Source organism: Suricata suricatta, chromosome 1, assembly GCF_006229205.1.
Source record: "Suricata suricatta isolate VVHF042 chromosome 1, meerkat_22Aug2017_6uvM2_HiC, whole genome shotgun sequence".
Classification (NCBI taxonomy): Eukaryota; Metazoa; Chordata; class Mammalia; order Carnivora; family Herpestidae; genus Suricata; species Suricata suricatta.
Genome location: NC_043700.1, coordinates 132232366 through 132250608, shown reverse-complemented (window position 1 = coordinate 132250608; position 18243 = coordinate 132232366). Strand labels below are relative to the sequence as shown.

The following is an 18243-nucleotide window of genomic DNA, read 5'->3' as shown; positions in this document are numbered from 1 at the left end:
TGATATACAGTTTTCAAAGGCTCTATGAACATTTAGTTTCCTCTTTTCTTAGAATTCAAACTCTGTGTTCAGAAATAAGAACATGCAACCACACGATAGGAATCTCCTAAAATTTTATTGGTTAGTTTTTTTTCTTTCTATGAATGTGTCATTAGCAGGAAATTCAGAAAATCATACTGACAGAATAGAAAGTAGATGGGCTCACCATGATAGACAGTTAAAATTCTTGATTTTTCCTCCAAAACAGTAACTCTGTTAGAAATATTAATAAGACTATGCACATCCGCATGGAAATATACATTTGTTATGACAATATTATCATGCCAACTGACTCCAAAGATTCATCTTCAATTAAATTAAAAAGAAAATATACACTTTCTAAAGACCTACAGACCTAATCTATATTGTATTTAAGCAGAGCACAATGGGAAACAGGTCAAAGGAAGCAAAGAATGTAATATAACCCAACCTTGCCCTCAGTGCCTTAAGAGTATGACACACAGTTAGTTCCTGGATTGCCCCAGTCCCAGACATTAGCTCAGTTAACTGGATACAAATCTGGGCTTTCCCAGTTCCGTTGTTTTCATTCGCCAGGGCCATTATCAGAGCATGAAAGACTTCATCTTGAAAGGGAGATAATTCCATTGTTCATATAACTTTATAAACAAATAAGGAAAGGTCCAACATCTAGCCTTCAGTCCTATGAGCAGTCAGTGGGCTGCAAACCGCAGACTTAGGAGACAAATGAAACCAGCCATGATGACACATAGATCTGTGTCACAGGCAGAAACTTAAAGCCTCTCGTTTCTGGGTGGTATGCCTCTCTTTAAATAAGTAGGTGCCAGGTTGGACAAGCCTTCATGAAGCCCACAGGTTAGTTGGAGAAAGAAACCCCGAGCTAGGCAGGCAACTATGACAGAGACAAGTAAAAGTCGAGAATAACTTGGTCTACGGTCCTGAGAGGACCACCCCGAGGAAATAAGAAAGCGTAGGGAGAAAGTGGGGCAGAATTTGTGGCTTCTTGCAGAGACAAGAGAAAGACAACTTTGGGTGGAACACAGAGGTAGAAGGGACTTAGTAGCACCTGAAGAAGCTGAAGAGTAGGTATGAAACACCAAATTCTCAAAAGTGGTATAGTTCTTTTTAATACAGAGAGAATTGGCCATCTGTCGAATTAATGTCCATTTATGGGATGACCTTTCATTTGGCCATTTGTTGGACCGAATCTTTCTAACCATAGTTTTGAAAAAATGGCATTCTCAGATATCTGTGAAGACTTGGGTGTGCAAGTTAGCTGAGGAGTCCAGTTTGAGACCTACTACCCAGATGACGGTTATGGCTGTGAAGCCAAAACTCTTTTAAGGGTTAACTGAGGACATACCAGAACCTTGTGCTTGACATCAGGGTAGAAAGAACATATTTTGTACTCATCTTGGACACATTAAGTTTTTGAATTTCATCTGCATCTGATTTCCTTTTCTCCATTAAAAGCAACTTTTCCAATCAAAAACTTCACTCTGCCTAATGTAAGTGAAATTCTAGCTGAGAGAATCACAGAAGTATAAAAACAAATCAGTCACTACTGTACTTGCAAAATAACTATGAGAAAGGAACCACTCAAAAATTTCAAAACTCAAATAACTATGGGAAAGAAGAACAACTCAAATATTTTCAAATCTGTTGTAATCCACCTAGAAAATAATTAATCACAGCAACTACATTAAAAACAAAGCAAAACAAAACAAGAAGAACATAAAACAAAGAGAGTCACAAAAGGGGAAGTGGGTCTCCACAATTTTTTTTTCTATGGATTTAGAGATCAGGGAAGAAAAAATAGTCACCGAATGGGTGATGATTTCATGTTCTGGCTTCTTTGGGAATATTTGATATCCAGTATTGGCAAACTATGCCCCAAAGGCCAAATCAGCTCACCTGTTTCATAAGACCCCTAGCAAGCTATTTTTTTTTATCTTATTACATAGCTGAAAAAAAAATTTTCTTAAATACTCAATGGGGCGCCTGGATGGCTCAGTCAGTTGAATCTCCAACTCTGATTTTGGCTCAGGTCATGATCCCAGGGTCGTGGGATCAAGCCCCCCATTGGGCTCCATGCTGAGTGTGGAGTCTCTCTCCCCTTTGCCCCTCTCCCACTCCCCACTCAAAAAAAAAAAAAAGATTATGTTACATAAAACTCAAACTTCAGTATACATAACTTTATTGAACACAGCCACATGGACTTGTTTACGTAGTATTTACAGATGTCTTTGAGCTAGAATGGCAGAGTTGAGTAGTTGTGATGAAAACTGCAGCCCTCAAACCCTGCAATATTTACTATCTGACCTTTCACAGAAAAAAAAAAGTTGCCAACCCCTGTTTTATATCAATCAGATTAGGACCTAGTTACAAAGGGCAGATTGCACAAGTGGTCAGGCCAGTGGGGGAAAGACAGACTTGGATTCAATTCTCAAGTGTAGCATCTACTTGACTGTGAGGCTGAGCAGACAATTTAACCTTTAGAGCCTCCAGGCTCCAAGTCCCTTTTTCAGGGGCAGTGAGAGCTAAAAGCAACCTACATTCTTTCTCATCGAGCCATGTGCCCTGCTAGAGCTGGGTGTACCTAATAGAAGAAGCATCTTCTAATGTGTTTACATAAATGTGTACAAGAGATTAGAGACAGTTCTCTGTTCCTCATCTGTAAGATCAAGGTAATAGTAAGAGCATCCTCTTAAGTTTTAAGTATTAAATGCAGTCATAAAGTGCTTAGCACATGTATGGTGCTTAGCCCTGTGTGCTCAGGAAACATATTCTTTTTTTTTTTTTATGTTTTTTATTTTTGAGAGACAGAGAATGTGAGCAGGGGAGGGTCAGAGAGAGAGGGAGACACAGAATCCGAAGCAGGCTCCAGGCTCTGAGCTAGCTGTCAGCACAGAGCCCGATGTGCGGCTTGAACCCACCAACCGTGAGATCATGACCTGAGCCGAAGCCGGACGCTTAACAGACTGAGCCACCCAGGCGCCCCAGGAAACATATTCTTGATACTGTTATGTCAAGAGTCAGAAGAACAGTCAAAGGAGGAACAAAAGGTATCTTTTACTATTCTTTTAAGCAGGGACACAGTTAGGAGATCTTCGGACACAGATAAAGAGAAATGACCATCTAAGCACAAGCTCTTCTCAGGCCCGAATCTTAAATCTCATAAATCGAAGCCTTCATTTTTCTACTTTTAAACTAGATATACAGCTACTTTCATCCATTCATTTAACAAAGACTTTTGGAGCGCAAGCCCTGTGTGAGGACCAGGCTTTGGGATGAAGGCAGTGAGTAAGACAGGCCTTGCTGTCAATATCTCAAAATGACTAAGAAAAGCCCAGAAGTAAACAGGAAATTACAGTTCAGTGATGTAGTGCCTCAACAGACCGGAGCCTGGATGTCCTCAGAGCACACAGAGGGGCTGCTTTATTTGTGGGATTTCCATGAGGATTAATCAATTGCCAAAGCAATGGTGTTTTATTTTGATTGGCTTTCAAATGTCTGTGAAAGCCAAAAGCATCATCCTAGAATGAGTAACACTGCTAACTGCGTCTCATCATATCTGAAAGTGCCTGACAAACTGAATATCACTTAACACAACACCCGCGTGTTTATCACCATGCTACCCATCTTGTTTGGAAAAGAGATTTAATGCACACATTAGTGGGAACATCTCACGGCAAAAGGCTCACTTTTCATATCTATAAAATGATAATATTACTACCACACGCTCGAGGTATTTGAGTGTGAATACAAAATAATGGCTAATTCTAATGGGAAAAATGAATTATGCTATGATTATTAGAGATACAATAATGTGAATTATAATATTTATTATCATATAATAATTACAGGAATAATAAAATTCACACAGAAGACTATCCATCATTACCCTAGACTGAAGCGTCAAGGTCACCGTGACCCCTCTGACCTTTCCTCTTCCACCTCTCTGACGGATTTCATGCTGCCTTCTTTTCATACTGGAATTCTATCTTCCTCTGGCACCTTTATAGTGTCCTGGTTTTCCCATTTCTTGAGCTATTCCCTGCCTTATTCACTAATTCTATTGACTGAGATGGGTTTACATTTTCCCTCAGCTTGATTAAGCTTCAGGTAAGCTTCTTCTTGGCAATAGGTCCAGGACTTCCCTTGTTTTAGAGAATCTACTTTGGAAAACTTCTAATTCCAAAATCTTTCTCTCCCTCTGAAATGCATAAAAGTCTCCTTTGAAGTCTCTTCCCAGCTTTACAGATCCCAGCGGGAAGTTCTCTCTCCACCTGAGAGCCATCCCTTTGGAATGCATTCTTCAAACAAGATGGTGCCCCTGTCTCCCAGCCTCTGTGGGAGGGCAGGAGCCTAACTTATGGGTGCCTGGCTCCAAATTTTAACACTACCCCCTGTCTGGAAAATAAGAGAAAGTTTACTTCTCTTTTGGGTAAAAACCAGTTAGCATATACAGGTGGCCTGCAATTGCCTCCACCCCCTTGTCCCACCTCTGTTGAGTTCAATATCTCTCACCTATTATAAGAGTCTTTTATTTTATTTTATTTTTTAAGTAACCGCTATACCCAACGTGGGGCTTGAACCCACAACCTGGAGATCAAGAGTCACGTACTCCAGTCAAGCACTCCTGTAATAACTTTGGATAAAGTCTTCCTTACCTGTTTCATTTTGTTGAGTGCAGTTTTTCTTTATCACTACATACTTCTCCCATTCCAAGGAAGAAAGGAGAGCCAGGAGGGAAGAGAGAGGGAAGGCAAGGAAGAAAAAAAGGAAGGAAGGGCAGATCCAACAAATTATTACAGTTATCCTTCCTTCAGTTAAAGGATATTTCAAAATTAAAATGGCAGAAAGAACAATTTTGGCATAAAAGAATTCTTTCAAATTGAATAAATCTAGCTTTATGAAAAATATAATCACTTTCTTTCCTTTTTTCATTTCAGCACTGACTTCTGTGCACTGGGGTTTACGAACCAAAGACCTATAGGATGAACTCTAAACTCCACTTGGTTCTTTCTTTTTTGAGGCTATTGATAATCTGGTCTAAATTTTCTATTTTCAAGCTTCCTCAGGGCACCTAGGTGGCTCAGTTGGTTAAGTGTTGACTTTGGCTTGGGTCATGATCTCACAGTTTGTGGGTTCTAGCCCCACATCAGGTTCTATGCTAACCACTCAGAGCCTGGAGCCTGTTTCAGATTCTGTGTCTCCTTCACTCTCCGCCCCTCCCCTGCTCAGGCTCTGTCTGTCTGTGTCTCAAAAATAAATAAACATTAAAAAAAATAAATAAGTTTCATTCCCACCATCTTCACTCCAACCAAATAGATCCACTCTCAGTTTTGTTTTTCTATTTATCTGTAATCTGCTAGTCCCTCCTTTCTTCTTGCCTAAGTCCTGCTTTCCTTTCAGGACCCAGTTTATCCTGATTCCTCCATGAATACAAAACTTTTCTCAGCAACAAACTGGTGGTTGCCAAAGGGGAGGGATCTGGGGGTATGGGTGAAATTGGTGAAGGGGATTAAGAAGTACAATCTTCCAGTTATAAAATACATGAAACACAGGGATGTAGTGCACAGCACAAGAAAACAGCAATATCGTAACAACTTTGTATAGTGGCAGATGGTAACTACACTTATTGTGGTTACCATTTCAAAACGTACGTAAATATCAAATCAACTATGCTGTACACCAGAAACTAATACAATATTGTATGTCAACTATTCTCCAAATTAAAACAAAACAAAACCTTTCTCTGATGTTCTTTCTGTCCTTGCTCTAACCTCTTAAAAGTCACTTTCATTTTTTTCTTTTTTCAGTAAAAATCATGTGGAATTTCATTGACTACCTCATTCTATACAACCCTCAAATGTATACTTCCAATCCGGACCTCTCTCTGAAATCCCTGAACTTACAGATTCAACTGCTTTATAATATTTCCACTGAAATGGCTCATAGATAACTTTCACTCAACATTTCCAAAACAAAAGAAGTCCTCATCTTCTTCCAAACACTGTTCTACCCGACCACAACACATTCTTCTAGTCACTCGGGTGAAAACAGTTAGAATTACTGTGAATGTCCTCTCATACCCACGTCTACTGTGTCTAGGCATCCCAGGGATGCCACCTTTACTCAGATGTATTCAAATCCAATCACTTCTCACCATCTCACATTTAGTGGAGCCATCTTCCCCTCTCCTAGATTCCCGAAATAGTCAAGGAATTGGTCTCTGTATTTCCACATTTGCCCCTTCTGCACAGTCTATTTTTACACAGCAGCCAGAGTGAGCCTTTCAAAGTATTAAGTCATGTCACCTTCCAATGGCTCCCAGTCCACGCAGAAGAAAACTCAGCCCCCTTCCCCTCATTCTCTTCTACTCTTCTTGAGACTCCTGCTCTCCCAGGATACCTCCATTCCAGCCCACTGGCCACCTTGCTTTGCTTTAAACTTGCCAGATAGAATGACGCTCAAGGCTTTATTCTAGCCCCTCCTGCTGCACAAAACACTCTTCCCTTGTGTGGTCTTCAGGGTTCACTTCCTCACCTTCCTCAAGTCTTAATTCAAATCTCACCTTTGCAATGAAAATTACTTTGATCCCTTACTTAATATTACAACTTGTCCCTACACTCTCTCCATCTCTGACACAACCAATGTCACTCTTACTAAAATCACCTTACTCAAACTACCTTGAGTCACAATGTGCTCTCCTGAGATCCAGAAAGACCTAGAAGACTCCCTTAATTCTCCTTAATGGGAGATTTTCCTTTCTTCATATAATACAGAATAAAAAAACTTGTATCTTATTCAAGGAAGAGAAAAGATGGCTAGAGGACCAGAATAAGAGGAAGGATGGAGCACCTGGGTGGCTCAGTTGGTTAAGCATCTGACTTTGGCTCAGGTCATGATCTCATGGTTTGTGGGTTTGAGCCTTGCATCGGGCTCTGTGCTGACAGCTCAGAGCCTGGAGCCTGCTTCTGATTCTGTGTCTCCCTCTCTCTCTGCCCCTCCCTTGGTAACACACACACACATACACACACACACACACACACACACTCCCTCCCTATCTCCGTCTCTGTCTCTCTCAATCTCTCAGAAATAAATAAACATTAAAAATTTTAAAAAAATAAGAGGAAGGATGAAGAAAGAGTGTCACTTTAGTGAGCTAATCACTGAGAAACTACCTAATTTGTAACCTAACCACATCCTGAGAGACAAGAAAACCTGCAAATTGCAACATGAATTGCAAATAAAAAGATGAAATAACTTACATAGTTTCAAACAGTGTTAATAAAGAGTTATCCAGAACATGCAGTGGCACAAGGTCCCTATGGTTGTTTGTTTAACTTGCAGTAGTTTCTTACAGTGAGAAAGACAGCTGTCTCTATACAGATAATAGTGAGTTATTTTGTGGTTTAAAGAAAGGATGTCTCTCCAATGAAAAGATCAAAATATAGGGGCACCTGGGTGGCTCAGTCAGTTAAGCATCTGACTCAATTTAGGCTCAGGTCATGATATCACAGTCTGTGGATTCAAGCCCCATGTCGGGATCTACACTGGCAATATGGAGCCTGCTTGGGATTCTCTCCCTCTCTCTCTGCTCCGACCCTGCTCTCTCTCCACCCCCATCTCAAAATAAATAAAAATAAAAATATTTATTAAAAAATAAAGATCAGGGAGCCTGAGTGGCTTAGTCAGTTAAGCATCCAACTTTGGCTCAGGTAATGATCTCATAGTTGTGAGTTCAAGCCCCCCATCAGGCTCTGTGCTGTCAGTTCAGAGCCTGGAGCCTTCTTCGGATTCTGTGTCTCCCTCTCTCTCTTTGCCCTTCCCCCACTCATGTTCTGTCTCTGTCTCTCAAAAAAAATAAATAAATGTTTAAAAAATATATAAAGATCAAAATAGAAAATCATGAAACATGAGATATGAGAAAATGTTTTGGTTTGTAATTTTGGTATTTTGAAGGGCAAGAATTTTGGGTTTTTGCTTTGATTACTGCATTTACAAAGATAATATAAAAATAATAGCCATGTGATCAGTCCCTTTTAGTGCTTTCTGTCTTCATGTTCAGCTGGATATGAGAACTTTCCATGAGCCCCAAAAATTATCTACAAGGAAAACACTATCTGAATGAAGTTTACAGTTGAAATTATTGCATATTAGGTAGTACAAAGGAATCATCTTAACTAAAATAGAGTTTCAAACTAAGATAAATCGAGCTGTCAAAATCAAATTATTTACTCATGTTAGAAAGCACCAACATTTCAAAAGGACAAAAACACGAGATCACCATTACAATACAGTCATAATTTCAAAACATGACCAATGTCTTAGATACAATAATCCAACCTTCATAAGAGAAAAAAAACATTATTCCATTTTGATAATGTTTTAAGAAAAATATTTCATCTAAAAATTATTCTCCTACCTTATTTTGATTTTAAATATGACTTTTGAATTTTATGAATATCAGAATAAAATTTATACTATCTTAAAATCTCCTTTTAATGAGACTAAAGGAAAGAAAAACAAAATCTAAAACAAATTCCATACAAAGTTTTCCTAGTGGTGGCCTCCAATGTCATAGTTGGCGTCTTCCTAGTTATAATATGCACTCAGAATCCGCGAATTATTTCTGTATGGAATCATTTTTAAAAAGTAACTTTATGCAACTTTTTACTTACACATTCTGTGGCTGTGACTGTCAATGAGCTTGAGATGACAGATTTTCCACCATTAAAGCTCACTGAAACATCAAGAGTTCTGAAAGAAAATAAAACAATAATTAAAAACAAATGAAACACCAGAGGATTGTGGGGGATTTTCATTTCTGCATATAATTCAAAACCAGCAAGAATGTTTACTTTTCATCAGTTATCCCAGCTTTTTTCTTTCTTAGTTCCAGTCCTTACCTAGTAGCCAGAGGCAAATTCGATAAATGGTCTAATTGTTCCTAAAAGAAGTATTAACATAAACAGAAACATTAAAAAAACTCCTTAAGAGAAATGCTGAGGCTGTCTTCCCAAAAAATACAAAGAGAAGAAAAAAAACCACTTAGATCTGATTTAGCATATTTCCTCTGTCTTCAGACATTACTATCAACACGAGATTATTAAGAATAAAAAATTGGAGGGGCAGGGTGGGTCAGTCGATATAGTGTCTGACTTCTGCTCAGGACATGATCTCACGGTTCGTGGGTTTGAGCCCCACATTGAGCTGTCAGCTCAGAGCTTTGAATTCTGTGTCTCCCTCTCTCTCTGCCCCTCCCCCACTTGCACAGTCTCTATCAAAAATAAACATTAAAAAATTTTCTTAAAAAAATAGATAGGGGCGCCTGGGTGGCTCAGTCAGTTGGACGTCCGGCTTCAGCTCAGGTCATGATCTCACAGTTCGTGGGTTTGAGCCTCGCATCGGGCTCTGTGCTGACAGCTCAGAGCCTGGAGCCTGCATCAGATCCTGTGTATTCCTCTCTGACCCTTCCCTGCTCACGCTGTCTCTCTCTGTCTCTCAAAAATAAATAAAAAACATTTAAAAAATTTTTTTAAAAAGATGAATAAATAAATAAATAATTGGAAGTAATAAAACCATTCAAGGGTAAAATATAGAGAAAGTATAATCTCTTAAATTAACAAGAGAGAAAAACTTTAGAAAAAAGAAAATGCAATGTCTACTTAAGTATTTGTTGTTTAATGTCCCAGGACATTAAAATATCTTAACAAAGGTAGAAGAAACGATTTTTTTTCATAGCTAAGATACATCAGATTTAGTACACAGCTCTTACTTTGGAAACATGTTTCAAATTATAAGATAATTAATAATAATTAAAATTTCATTAATTTAGATTCTAGTAATTATTTGTGATCAGTCAGCCAGGAGTTGGTAACTTTTTAAAACCTAACTCTAACATATCAAAAGGGGAAAAAATGACAAGGAGATTTTAAAATATTAACCCTTTTCCAAAATAATTTACACAGCATCTTATCCTATAATAATCGGAATGCCAACATTTCAAAGCTATCCATTCATTAAAGCAGAAAGTAATAAGTAACATTTTGGTAATCTAACTTCTATACTGTGCCATGCTCCCATTCTCCTAAAATATTCTTAATTCCAAAAATTAATAGCAAAAACTTTGCCTGAATTACTCCCAAGCAGTAAAATGTTGTTATAGTTTGAAGATTTCTTCTCTATCTCTTGAACTGAAAGTCAAATTTGCTACTACTTGCAAAGAATTCTGACAAAAGAGAAGCAATCTCAAACCACTGAAAAATTTTCAATTATGATGCCAGAGAAGGGAGACGAGACATATTATTTAGCTCTGCTATGTGCCAGATACCAGCCTCGGCATTTTATGGACATCATCTCATTAATCCTCACAACAGCCCTTAAAATAAGTAGTAGTTTCACAGTTGTGCAGATGGGGTACATAAGGCCAAGAAATGCTAATTACCTTGCCTAAAGTGGTAAAGCTGAGGTTCTAACTAATTTGAAGTCTTTCCATCAGACCATGCAAGCTTGTTGAAATCAGAGGCCTTAGTGCATTTCTTTTCTCAATGTAATATTTAGTTTGGATTCACACAGGAACAGAGCCAATAGGAAGATACTCCTGGCAAACCTAAAGCTGAACTCTTCTTCAAAAATCAGTAATACTTCTATGAAAAATATTTCTTTAAATTATTCCCTTCAAAATACCTTGCTTAAAAAAAAGTTTAGCTATATCCAAAAAAGAATTAGAACTTAAGATATCTATATTAACTTGTTTGAACTTTTGAACTAGTTCAACACAGAATGCCAAGTGGCTTACTTAAGAGAGAAAACTTAAACCCAACTGCTTATTCTGCAGAACCAAGGGCCTTGTTTTGTTTTATTTATTTTTTTTGAAAACTAAGCAGAGTTGAATCCAAAAATAATCTTTCCTAGTTCCCAATTCCTCTACTTTGAACAATGTCCAAGAAAGCATATGACATGATAGGCATGGTTTTAGTTTGAGGGAAGAGACTATATGATTCACAATAATATAAGATGGTCACAAGTAATCTTACTGATTCAACTTTTATGGGTTCAGTAGATACTGACTGAGGTTGTTTATAACCTGGCACTTAGAATTCACCAGAAATAAACCAGTTCTCTAATTAATGAAAAAAAAATTGTGATGCTTCCAGACTGAGAAAAAAAGAAAAAAGGCTTTTAATGCTTCTCCAAATGGAATAAGAACAGAAGATCTATTTTACAACAAAGTTCACTCTTTCCTGTAGTAGAAACGCATGCCAAAGAGATCTTATAGGCAACCAAAATAACTGCATTATCTCCAAATCTCAGTCTAGTATAATGTGTCTGGTTTCACACAAACCTGAGGCAAGTCTCCAAAGATATGGAAAGCCACCTGATGCTTCTTTTGACATGTGGAATCAACTGAAACAATATGATCTTCACCTCCTTGGGAGCAGAGTATGGCCACCAACAACAGTACTGACAATGATGGCATTTATCAAGTCCCTACTATGAGCCAGACACACTACTGTCTTCTCATTTAATCCTCACAGAGACCCCCTGAGCTAGGCAGCAGCATCTTCTCCACTTTCCAAAAGAGGAAACTGAAGCTTACAAAGGTAACTTGCCCAAACCTTCCACTGCTCGGACTCCAGAGTCAAAGTGCTTCTGTGACTTCTACCCCACACTTCCTTCATCCCTGACAAACACATGAGAATCTTACATTTAAATTTCTCTCAGGGCAATAGTTCAGTAACACTCCTCCAGGTTTTTACTACATTCACATACTGCTCATGGTTAACTAGGATGGCATTTACTAAATGCTAAGATAACATGAAAAACACACTCCAAAAGTGACTCATGCCTTTAAATGTTGTTGTTTCTTTAGAAAAACATTTTTGAAATTACTGGAATCATATTGGCACTGTCATGACTGATACCTTTGCCCAATAGTATGCTACTCCTTAGCAAGAAGACGGATAAAGCTACCAGACCCTCTAACCCAAACCTAATACCCTGACCTTTTTTTTGTTGCCTCAAAACTCCAATGCATGTATTTAATGTTTTCCATCTTATTTTATGTAATTTCTGTTTGTATCTATGGATTGCTCATTCCTACATAACTCCTACTTCTGGTTAGTGTTTTACTAACAGTAGAACCTACACTCTCAGTGATAGTCACTTTATTATGGATGAAAATGAATGAAAGCCATGCTGGTTTTAGTTAACTCCATACAGAAGTGAGAGGTGAGGGGAGAGTTCATTTTTATTTCTCCCAAGAATCAACTGAAATTATAAAAGGGGAAAGGTCTAGCCCACAAGTTGGGGAAGCAGGAGCCCTGGGTTTGAAGTGTAGTCCCTGTACTCCCAACCTTGCATTCCCCAGTCTGTAAAATGGGAATGATTTTACCTATTTCAGAGCTTTTTGAGGGAGGAGAGCTTGACAAAATAATTAACATAAAATATCCAGCCTAGTGGTTGGAACACAGCAGGTGTTCTTATATTATTGTAATACTTGACTATTTTTCTAACAGATTATTCAGAATAACAAGGTGCTTTCATATAAACTTTTTAGACTCAAGTGAAAAAATAACACAGATAATACATAAGACTATATAGCAGCAATAAAATAATTACCTAACACTTTTTGGCTCAAAGAACTTCTATTCTACTCACTGCCATGTAAAAATTGAGATAAATTGTTCAAAAACTGCCTAGTATATAACATCACGCAGGTTTGTGTAAAGAAATTTTTCAGTGCTATTTCCTTCCTGTTACAAAACATTATCTGATCAAACCCAACATCAGAGCTGTATTGGGCTGTACGTTTACACCTCAAACCTAAAACTGTACTCTTAATTGATTTATGAATGTTTGCCAATAAGTTCATTCTGTCACTGAATCATTCTATTACTAGTTAACTAAACAAATACTTATAAATTGCTACAATAGGCCAAGCTAGGCTATGCTTGGAACAGGACTGCAGTAACAAATAAAACACGGTATTACAGTGTAAGTGAAAGGAAGCCACTGACCAATTACAAGAGAGTGTGATTTAACTGCAATAGGGGTAAGCACCGGAGTACCAGGGTCCTAGTTGTGAGGGACACAACCTGCTCAGCTTTGCCAAGGGAACATCAACAAGGGCTTCCTGCAGGAAGTCCCTCTAAGATGAATCCTAAATAATGACCAGGAGATAATATGGAAAAGAGATTAGAAAGAGATCCAAGAAGAAGGAGGCTATTTGATAGGCTGGAAGCTAAGAAAGGCACAGAACAGTCAAGTAACTAAAAACCATTCAACATAGCAGCAACACAAGATGTGAGAGTGAGAATATATGAACTGAGCCTGGAAAAGGGAGTAGAAAAGGATCAAGAATAACCCAGGATGCCATCTTTAGATATTTGGAATTAGTCTTAAGAATTTTTAAATTATGTATAAATATTGTCAGAACTGTGTTTTTATAAATATCATTCTTTTTACAGTGTAGAGCATGGAGTGGAAGAGTAAATTCTACAGTAGAGAGATTATTTATGAATGTCTTAGTATATTTTACGTAAGAGCCAAAGTAGAAATGAACTAAAATAGTGGCAATAAGAGTGGTGAAGTTGGAAGTCATTGAGGAGGTAGAATAAAAATGGTTGGACATTTAGTGGACGTTAATGGTGAGGAAGAAGAAAATAGTGAATGATGACTTGAGAGTTTCTGTCTTATTGTGAGGTGGGCTGCACAGGAAACACAGGACACGGAGCAGGTTTGAACAGAAGTTCAAGTTGAATGAATGTGCCCTGAGAAATTCAAGTGAAGCAGTAGACTTTTGGATAATGGACTTTAGAATAGTGCCTTGAGAGCTAAGGAAAAGATCTTGTCTTGAGATTTGGAGATTCTCACCAAGAAAAGGAAGCCTTAGAGAAGATGCATGTATGAGTCAGTATTCCAAACATGGTGATAACTGAGAGTGAGGGACAGTAAGAGGAGCCTGAAGTGACATCTGAGAAGAAACAGCCAGGTACGTGAGAATATAAACTCATGAAAGACAAAGGGAGAACCTTCCGAGACAGGAATGGCCCACAGTGCCTAAAGCAGGGTGGGCAGGGAAGAGGAGTCTAAGAACTGACAACTTCCAACATCCTTTTCTGTAATTTGGTTCTACAATATTTAGAATTGTTCACAAATGTCTTAATCCACTCCAAGTTCCATCCTTGGAATTTTTTTTTTCCAAAATAGAAGGATCAGAGTGCCTGGGTGGCTTCTTCCATAGAACATGCAACTCTTGATCTCCGGATTGTGCTCACAGAAGCAAAACCAACAACAACAAACAGTAGAATGAGATTAAACACCTAAACAACACACCATTACAAAAAGATTGCTTGAAGCGCATTTTAATGTCAACTGGTCTTCAATTAATAGTGACAAAACAAATCCTTTCCACATGAAATATTATTAAATACTATTGTGACATATAATTAAGTAAATAAAATTCAGTAAGCCCTAATGGTCACAGTGAGTTTATTTAAAGATGCAGGAGAGTTGGGGCTCCTGGGTGGCACAGTCAGTTAAGCGTCCAACTTCAGCTCACATCATGACCTCAAGGTCTGTGAGTTCGAGTCCCACCTTGGGCTCTCTTGCTGACAGCTCAGAGCCTGGGGCCTGCTTCAGGTTCTGTGTCTCCCTCTCTCTCTGCCTCTCTCCCACTCGCACTCTGCCTCTTTCTCTCAAAAGCAAATAAACATTTAAAAAATTAAAAAAAAAAAAAAGATGCAAGGGAGTTCCCAAACAGAATAGCTTGGTGCCATATGTCAGAGCTAAGAATCTTCATACACCATGAAATATGCTTGATATTTCAATCCACAGTGGCCTATTTGCAAAGTATTCATTTACTACTGACTTTGTGCATATCCAATAAAAGATGTCATTTTATGATCCATTAGAAAAGATGAAAAAATTAAATAAAGTTATGAAAAGTTATTTGCTAGAAGTAATACTTTACCTCCAATTTGCACATACTGAAAATTAAGTTGACAACTACTCAAAAAGTTATTAAAATTATGGTGATTTAAGATACTTTGAAATCAAGTCCTACTATTAGATACTCTGCAGAGCTTTTTAAAAGTTAGTATTGTGCCTAATGAAGATTATGAGTTGAAAAATAAGTTCATATTTATGAATAATTTAAAGATTCCACTTCTGGTGATAATTATATATGTAAATTAATGTTTTGTCTAAAAATATATTTTAAAGGATTCTTGAATAAAATAATTTCCTTTTTATATATTTCAAAATATGTGTGAACCACAACAAACACTGCAGCTGGGAAGCTTGCTAGACCCCTCAGAGATGTGCTGGACATCACACCCGAAGCTGCAATGTCACTGTTGACAGTGTTACACTGAAAACCGTCCCTTCTTAACTGTTTTTCCATATTTTAATAAAATTATGAAAAGATACTTGGAAATAATCACTCATTTTTAGTTTTTAGTGCCTTTCATTAAAAAACAGCCAAATCCCTTAATAATAGCAAAAAAAATGATAATGCAAAATGAGGAGCAGGATATAAGGAGATTTGAACACGTATTTAAGGATGTCCTCCATCTCACCACATCTCTGTCCCTTTTTGAACACTTGTGTTTACCAAATCATGCTCTAAATTGTTAGACAGATATTCCTTGTATTGAACTGAAATGTGCCTCCCTTTACCTTTTACTCTTTCCTTCTCCTTTCCTCAGAGCAATAAAAAATAAGTCAGATCTATCTTTCACATGACAGAGCTGATGTGTGAAGACATCCGATGTGTGATGCATGAGTCATGTTTTAAAGTATTTTAAATTACATCCTATTTAACATTTCCATACTTGGCAACACCTTGTTGGGCATCTCTAGATGTGCTCCAATTAACTGTTCCCCTTAAAAGACAATTTCCAGAACTAAAAATAGTACTTAGGATGGAGATGCAATACAGTTTAGGTGAACTGATCACATTTATACGTATAATCAAAAAGCAATACATTGTGGGAAAGAAAAGATAAAATGTTCCACCTCTGGAGTGGGGATAGAGAAATAAAGAAACAGAGATGGTCTTCAGCCTTAACCTATCTTGCCAAGATTCTAGTGTTTACATTCAAAGTAAAGACATGACTAATGTCCTAGAATCCATGATAAAAACAAATAAATTGAGTTTCATTCCTTATAAGGAAAAGAAGAGAGAATAAAGGCATTCCTCTAGCACCTGCTACGAAGATAACGTCATTAGGTATTGTATAGATATACATACACATACATGCATAGGTGTACTTTTGAAAAGAAGTGTTCATGTGAGAAGCTGTCCTAAAAGCATACTTTTTCCAACCAAGAAAGAGAAGTGGAATGAATCAATTTTATTCCAGGTAAAATGATCATACTGAAAAAATAACAATGTTGAGGAAGAAAATAAAAAGATTCTCTTGCCAAGTCAGACTCTAACCCCCAGTCAGCCACACATCCCTCTCCATCTCCATACCACGTGCCTAAAATTTCCCACATACACTAATGTCCCACCACTTCTTTCTCAAAACACTCTGTCAAATGCCTTCCCACACTGCCTCTGAAGAGAACTAATACTATCAGTTTCATCTGACTTAGATATTTATTTCATATTTGCCAGAAGATTCTGGCCAATGTTTTTGAAAGCACATTTAACTATACCATATGCCTCCTTAAATCATCTCTATCAAACAAGCTGTAGGATAAGGCTCTGGTTCATTCTGTTCTGTTTTTCTTTCTTCACAATGTGTTTATGTATATTTACCCAGTGTGCTCTGCTCTTCCTGCCAAATTACAGGTTTGAGATCTCAACTCTTGCAGAACAGCTGTGCTATTGTTGACATCTCACTCCACAAGGGTCACAAGAGAAGCCCGCCCTTCAAGGACTGCGACACCAGCACTTAACCACAAGGCGAAAACCCTGCTGTGGGGAGGATTCAAAGAACTCCACAGAGTCTTTCCTACTCCAACTTCAGACATTTTGGTACAAGTGAGCCACTGGCAGAAGTAAGCGGCCAACAATCTACAGCTTTTCCTTGGTAAGACAACGTATATAATCACATGACATTTTAAAATTAAACTGCATCCAGTGAAAAAAGTGTGAAAGAACAACCTCATTACCACCATACCACCACCTTTACGTTCTTCCTGTTTAAATACTAAGAATTTAGGGACATCTGGGTGGCTCAGCCGGTTAAGTGTCCACCTCTTGGTTTCAGCTCAAGTCATGATCTTGTGGTTTCATGAGTTTGAGACCCGTGTTGGGCTCCATGATGTTAGTGCAGAGCCTGCTTGGGATTCCCTCTGCCCCTTCCCCACTCACACTATCTCTGCCTCTCTCAAAATAAATAAATAAACTTAAATAAAAGAAATAAATAAATACTAAGAATCCATTCATCTCAATCTGGAAATCTATATCAAATAAAGAAATTTAATAAACAGAAATTTCTCTCAAAGAATGTACTTCAAAGACCCATTTCAATAACACTAACCAATGATATGCCTGGACAAGATTTGCCCAGATAGCTTTAATGTTTGTTTACTCCACATCAATTTCCAAATGCCAAACTACGGTCCTAGCTCTGCTGCTATATTCTTTGTCCCCATCTCCAAGGAAAGCATCGCCATGTTAACTTCTTACAAACTAACATTCACAAGGGTTTAGTTTTTATAAGAATAATCCTCAAACAAAATGGAATTCAGGAAGTAACAGCAAGATAAGAAAGGAAGTGGTAGAGCAGGTTAATGAGATAAGGCCCACGTCCACAGATCCAGCTCTGAGACTAGGCATCTGGCTTTGAGGCTGTCTATCTAGGGTTACTTCACCGGGGTGTTGTTAATTATTTAAGTGAGAGAACACGGGAACCATCACCACATCTGTCACCCTCACACAGCAAAATCCTTCATTCATCGTCGGGCCAGATGTGTTTATTTGAAACATAGACTAACTAGCTACTTAATGGGTTTGAATGCTTAGCCAAAAGCTAATTAGGCAAACATATTAAGCATCAGTCACCTTACAAGGCTAAACTGTTTCAGTTGTGTTGATTTTTATCCAATCTCATAAGAGAGCTCATCACCTACAATAGTATCTATCTGAAGAACAGTCAAGGCAAAGGAAAAGTACAATTTACTTGCAACATACGTAGAATAATGATGTCCCCAAGTGCCCAATATACTAACAAATAAAACCTTCTCATGTTTCACCTC

The 18243-nt window shown here is 37.9% G+C and overlaps 1 protein-coding gene across 1 annotated transcript in view; it reads right to left on the bottom strand.

Moving 5' to 3' along the window:
- Positions 1–18243, bottom strand: part of ANTXR2 (ANTXR cell adhesion molecule 2) — a 142602-nt gene that overhangs the window by 81490 nt on the left and 42869 nt on the right. Inside the window, exon 11 of the mRNA XM_029944320.1 lies at positions 8709–8787. Coding sequence (XP_029800180.1) covers positions 8709–8787 — 79 coding nt within the window. The remainder of the gene's footprint in view (positions 1–8708; positions 8788–18243) is intronic.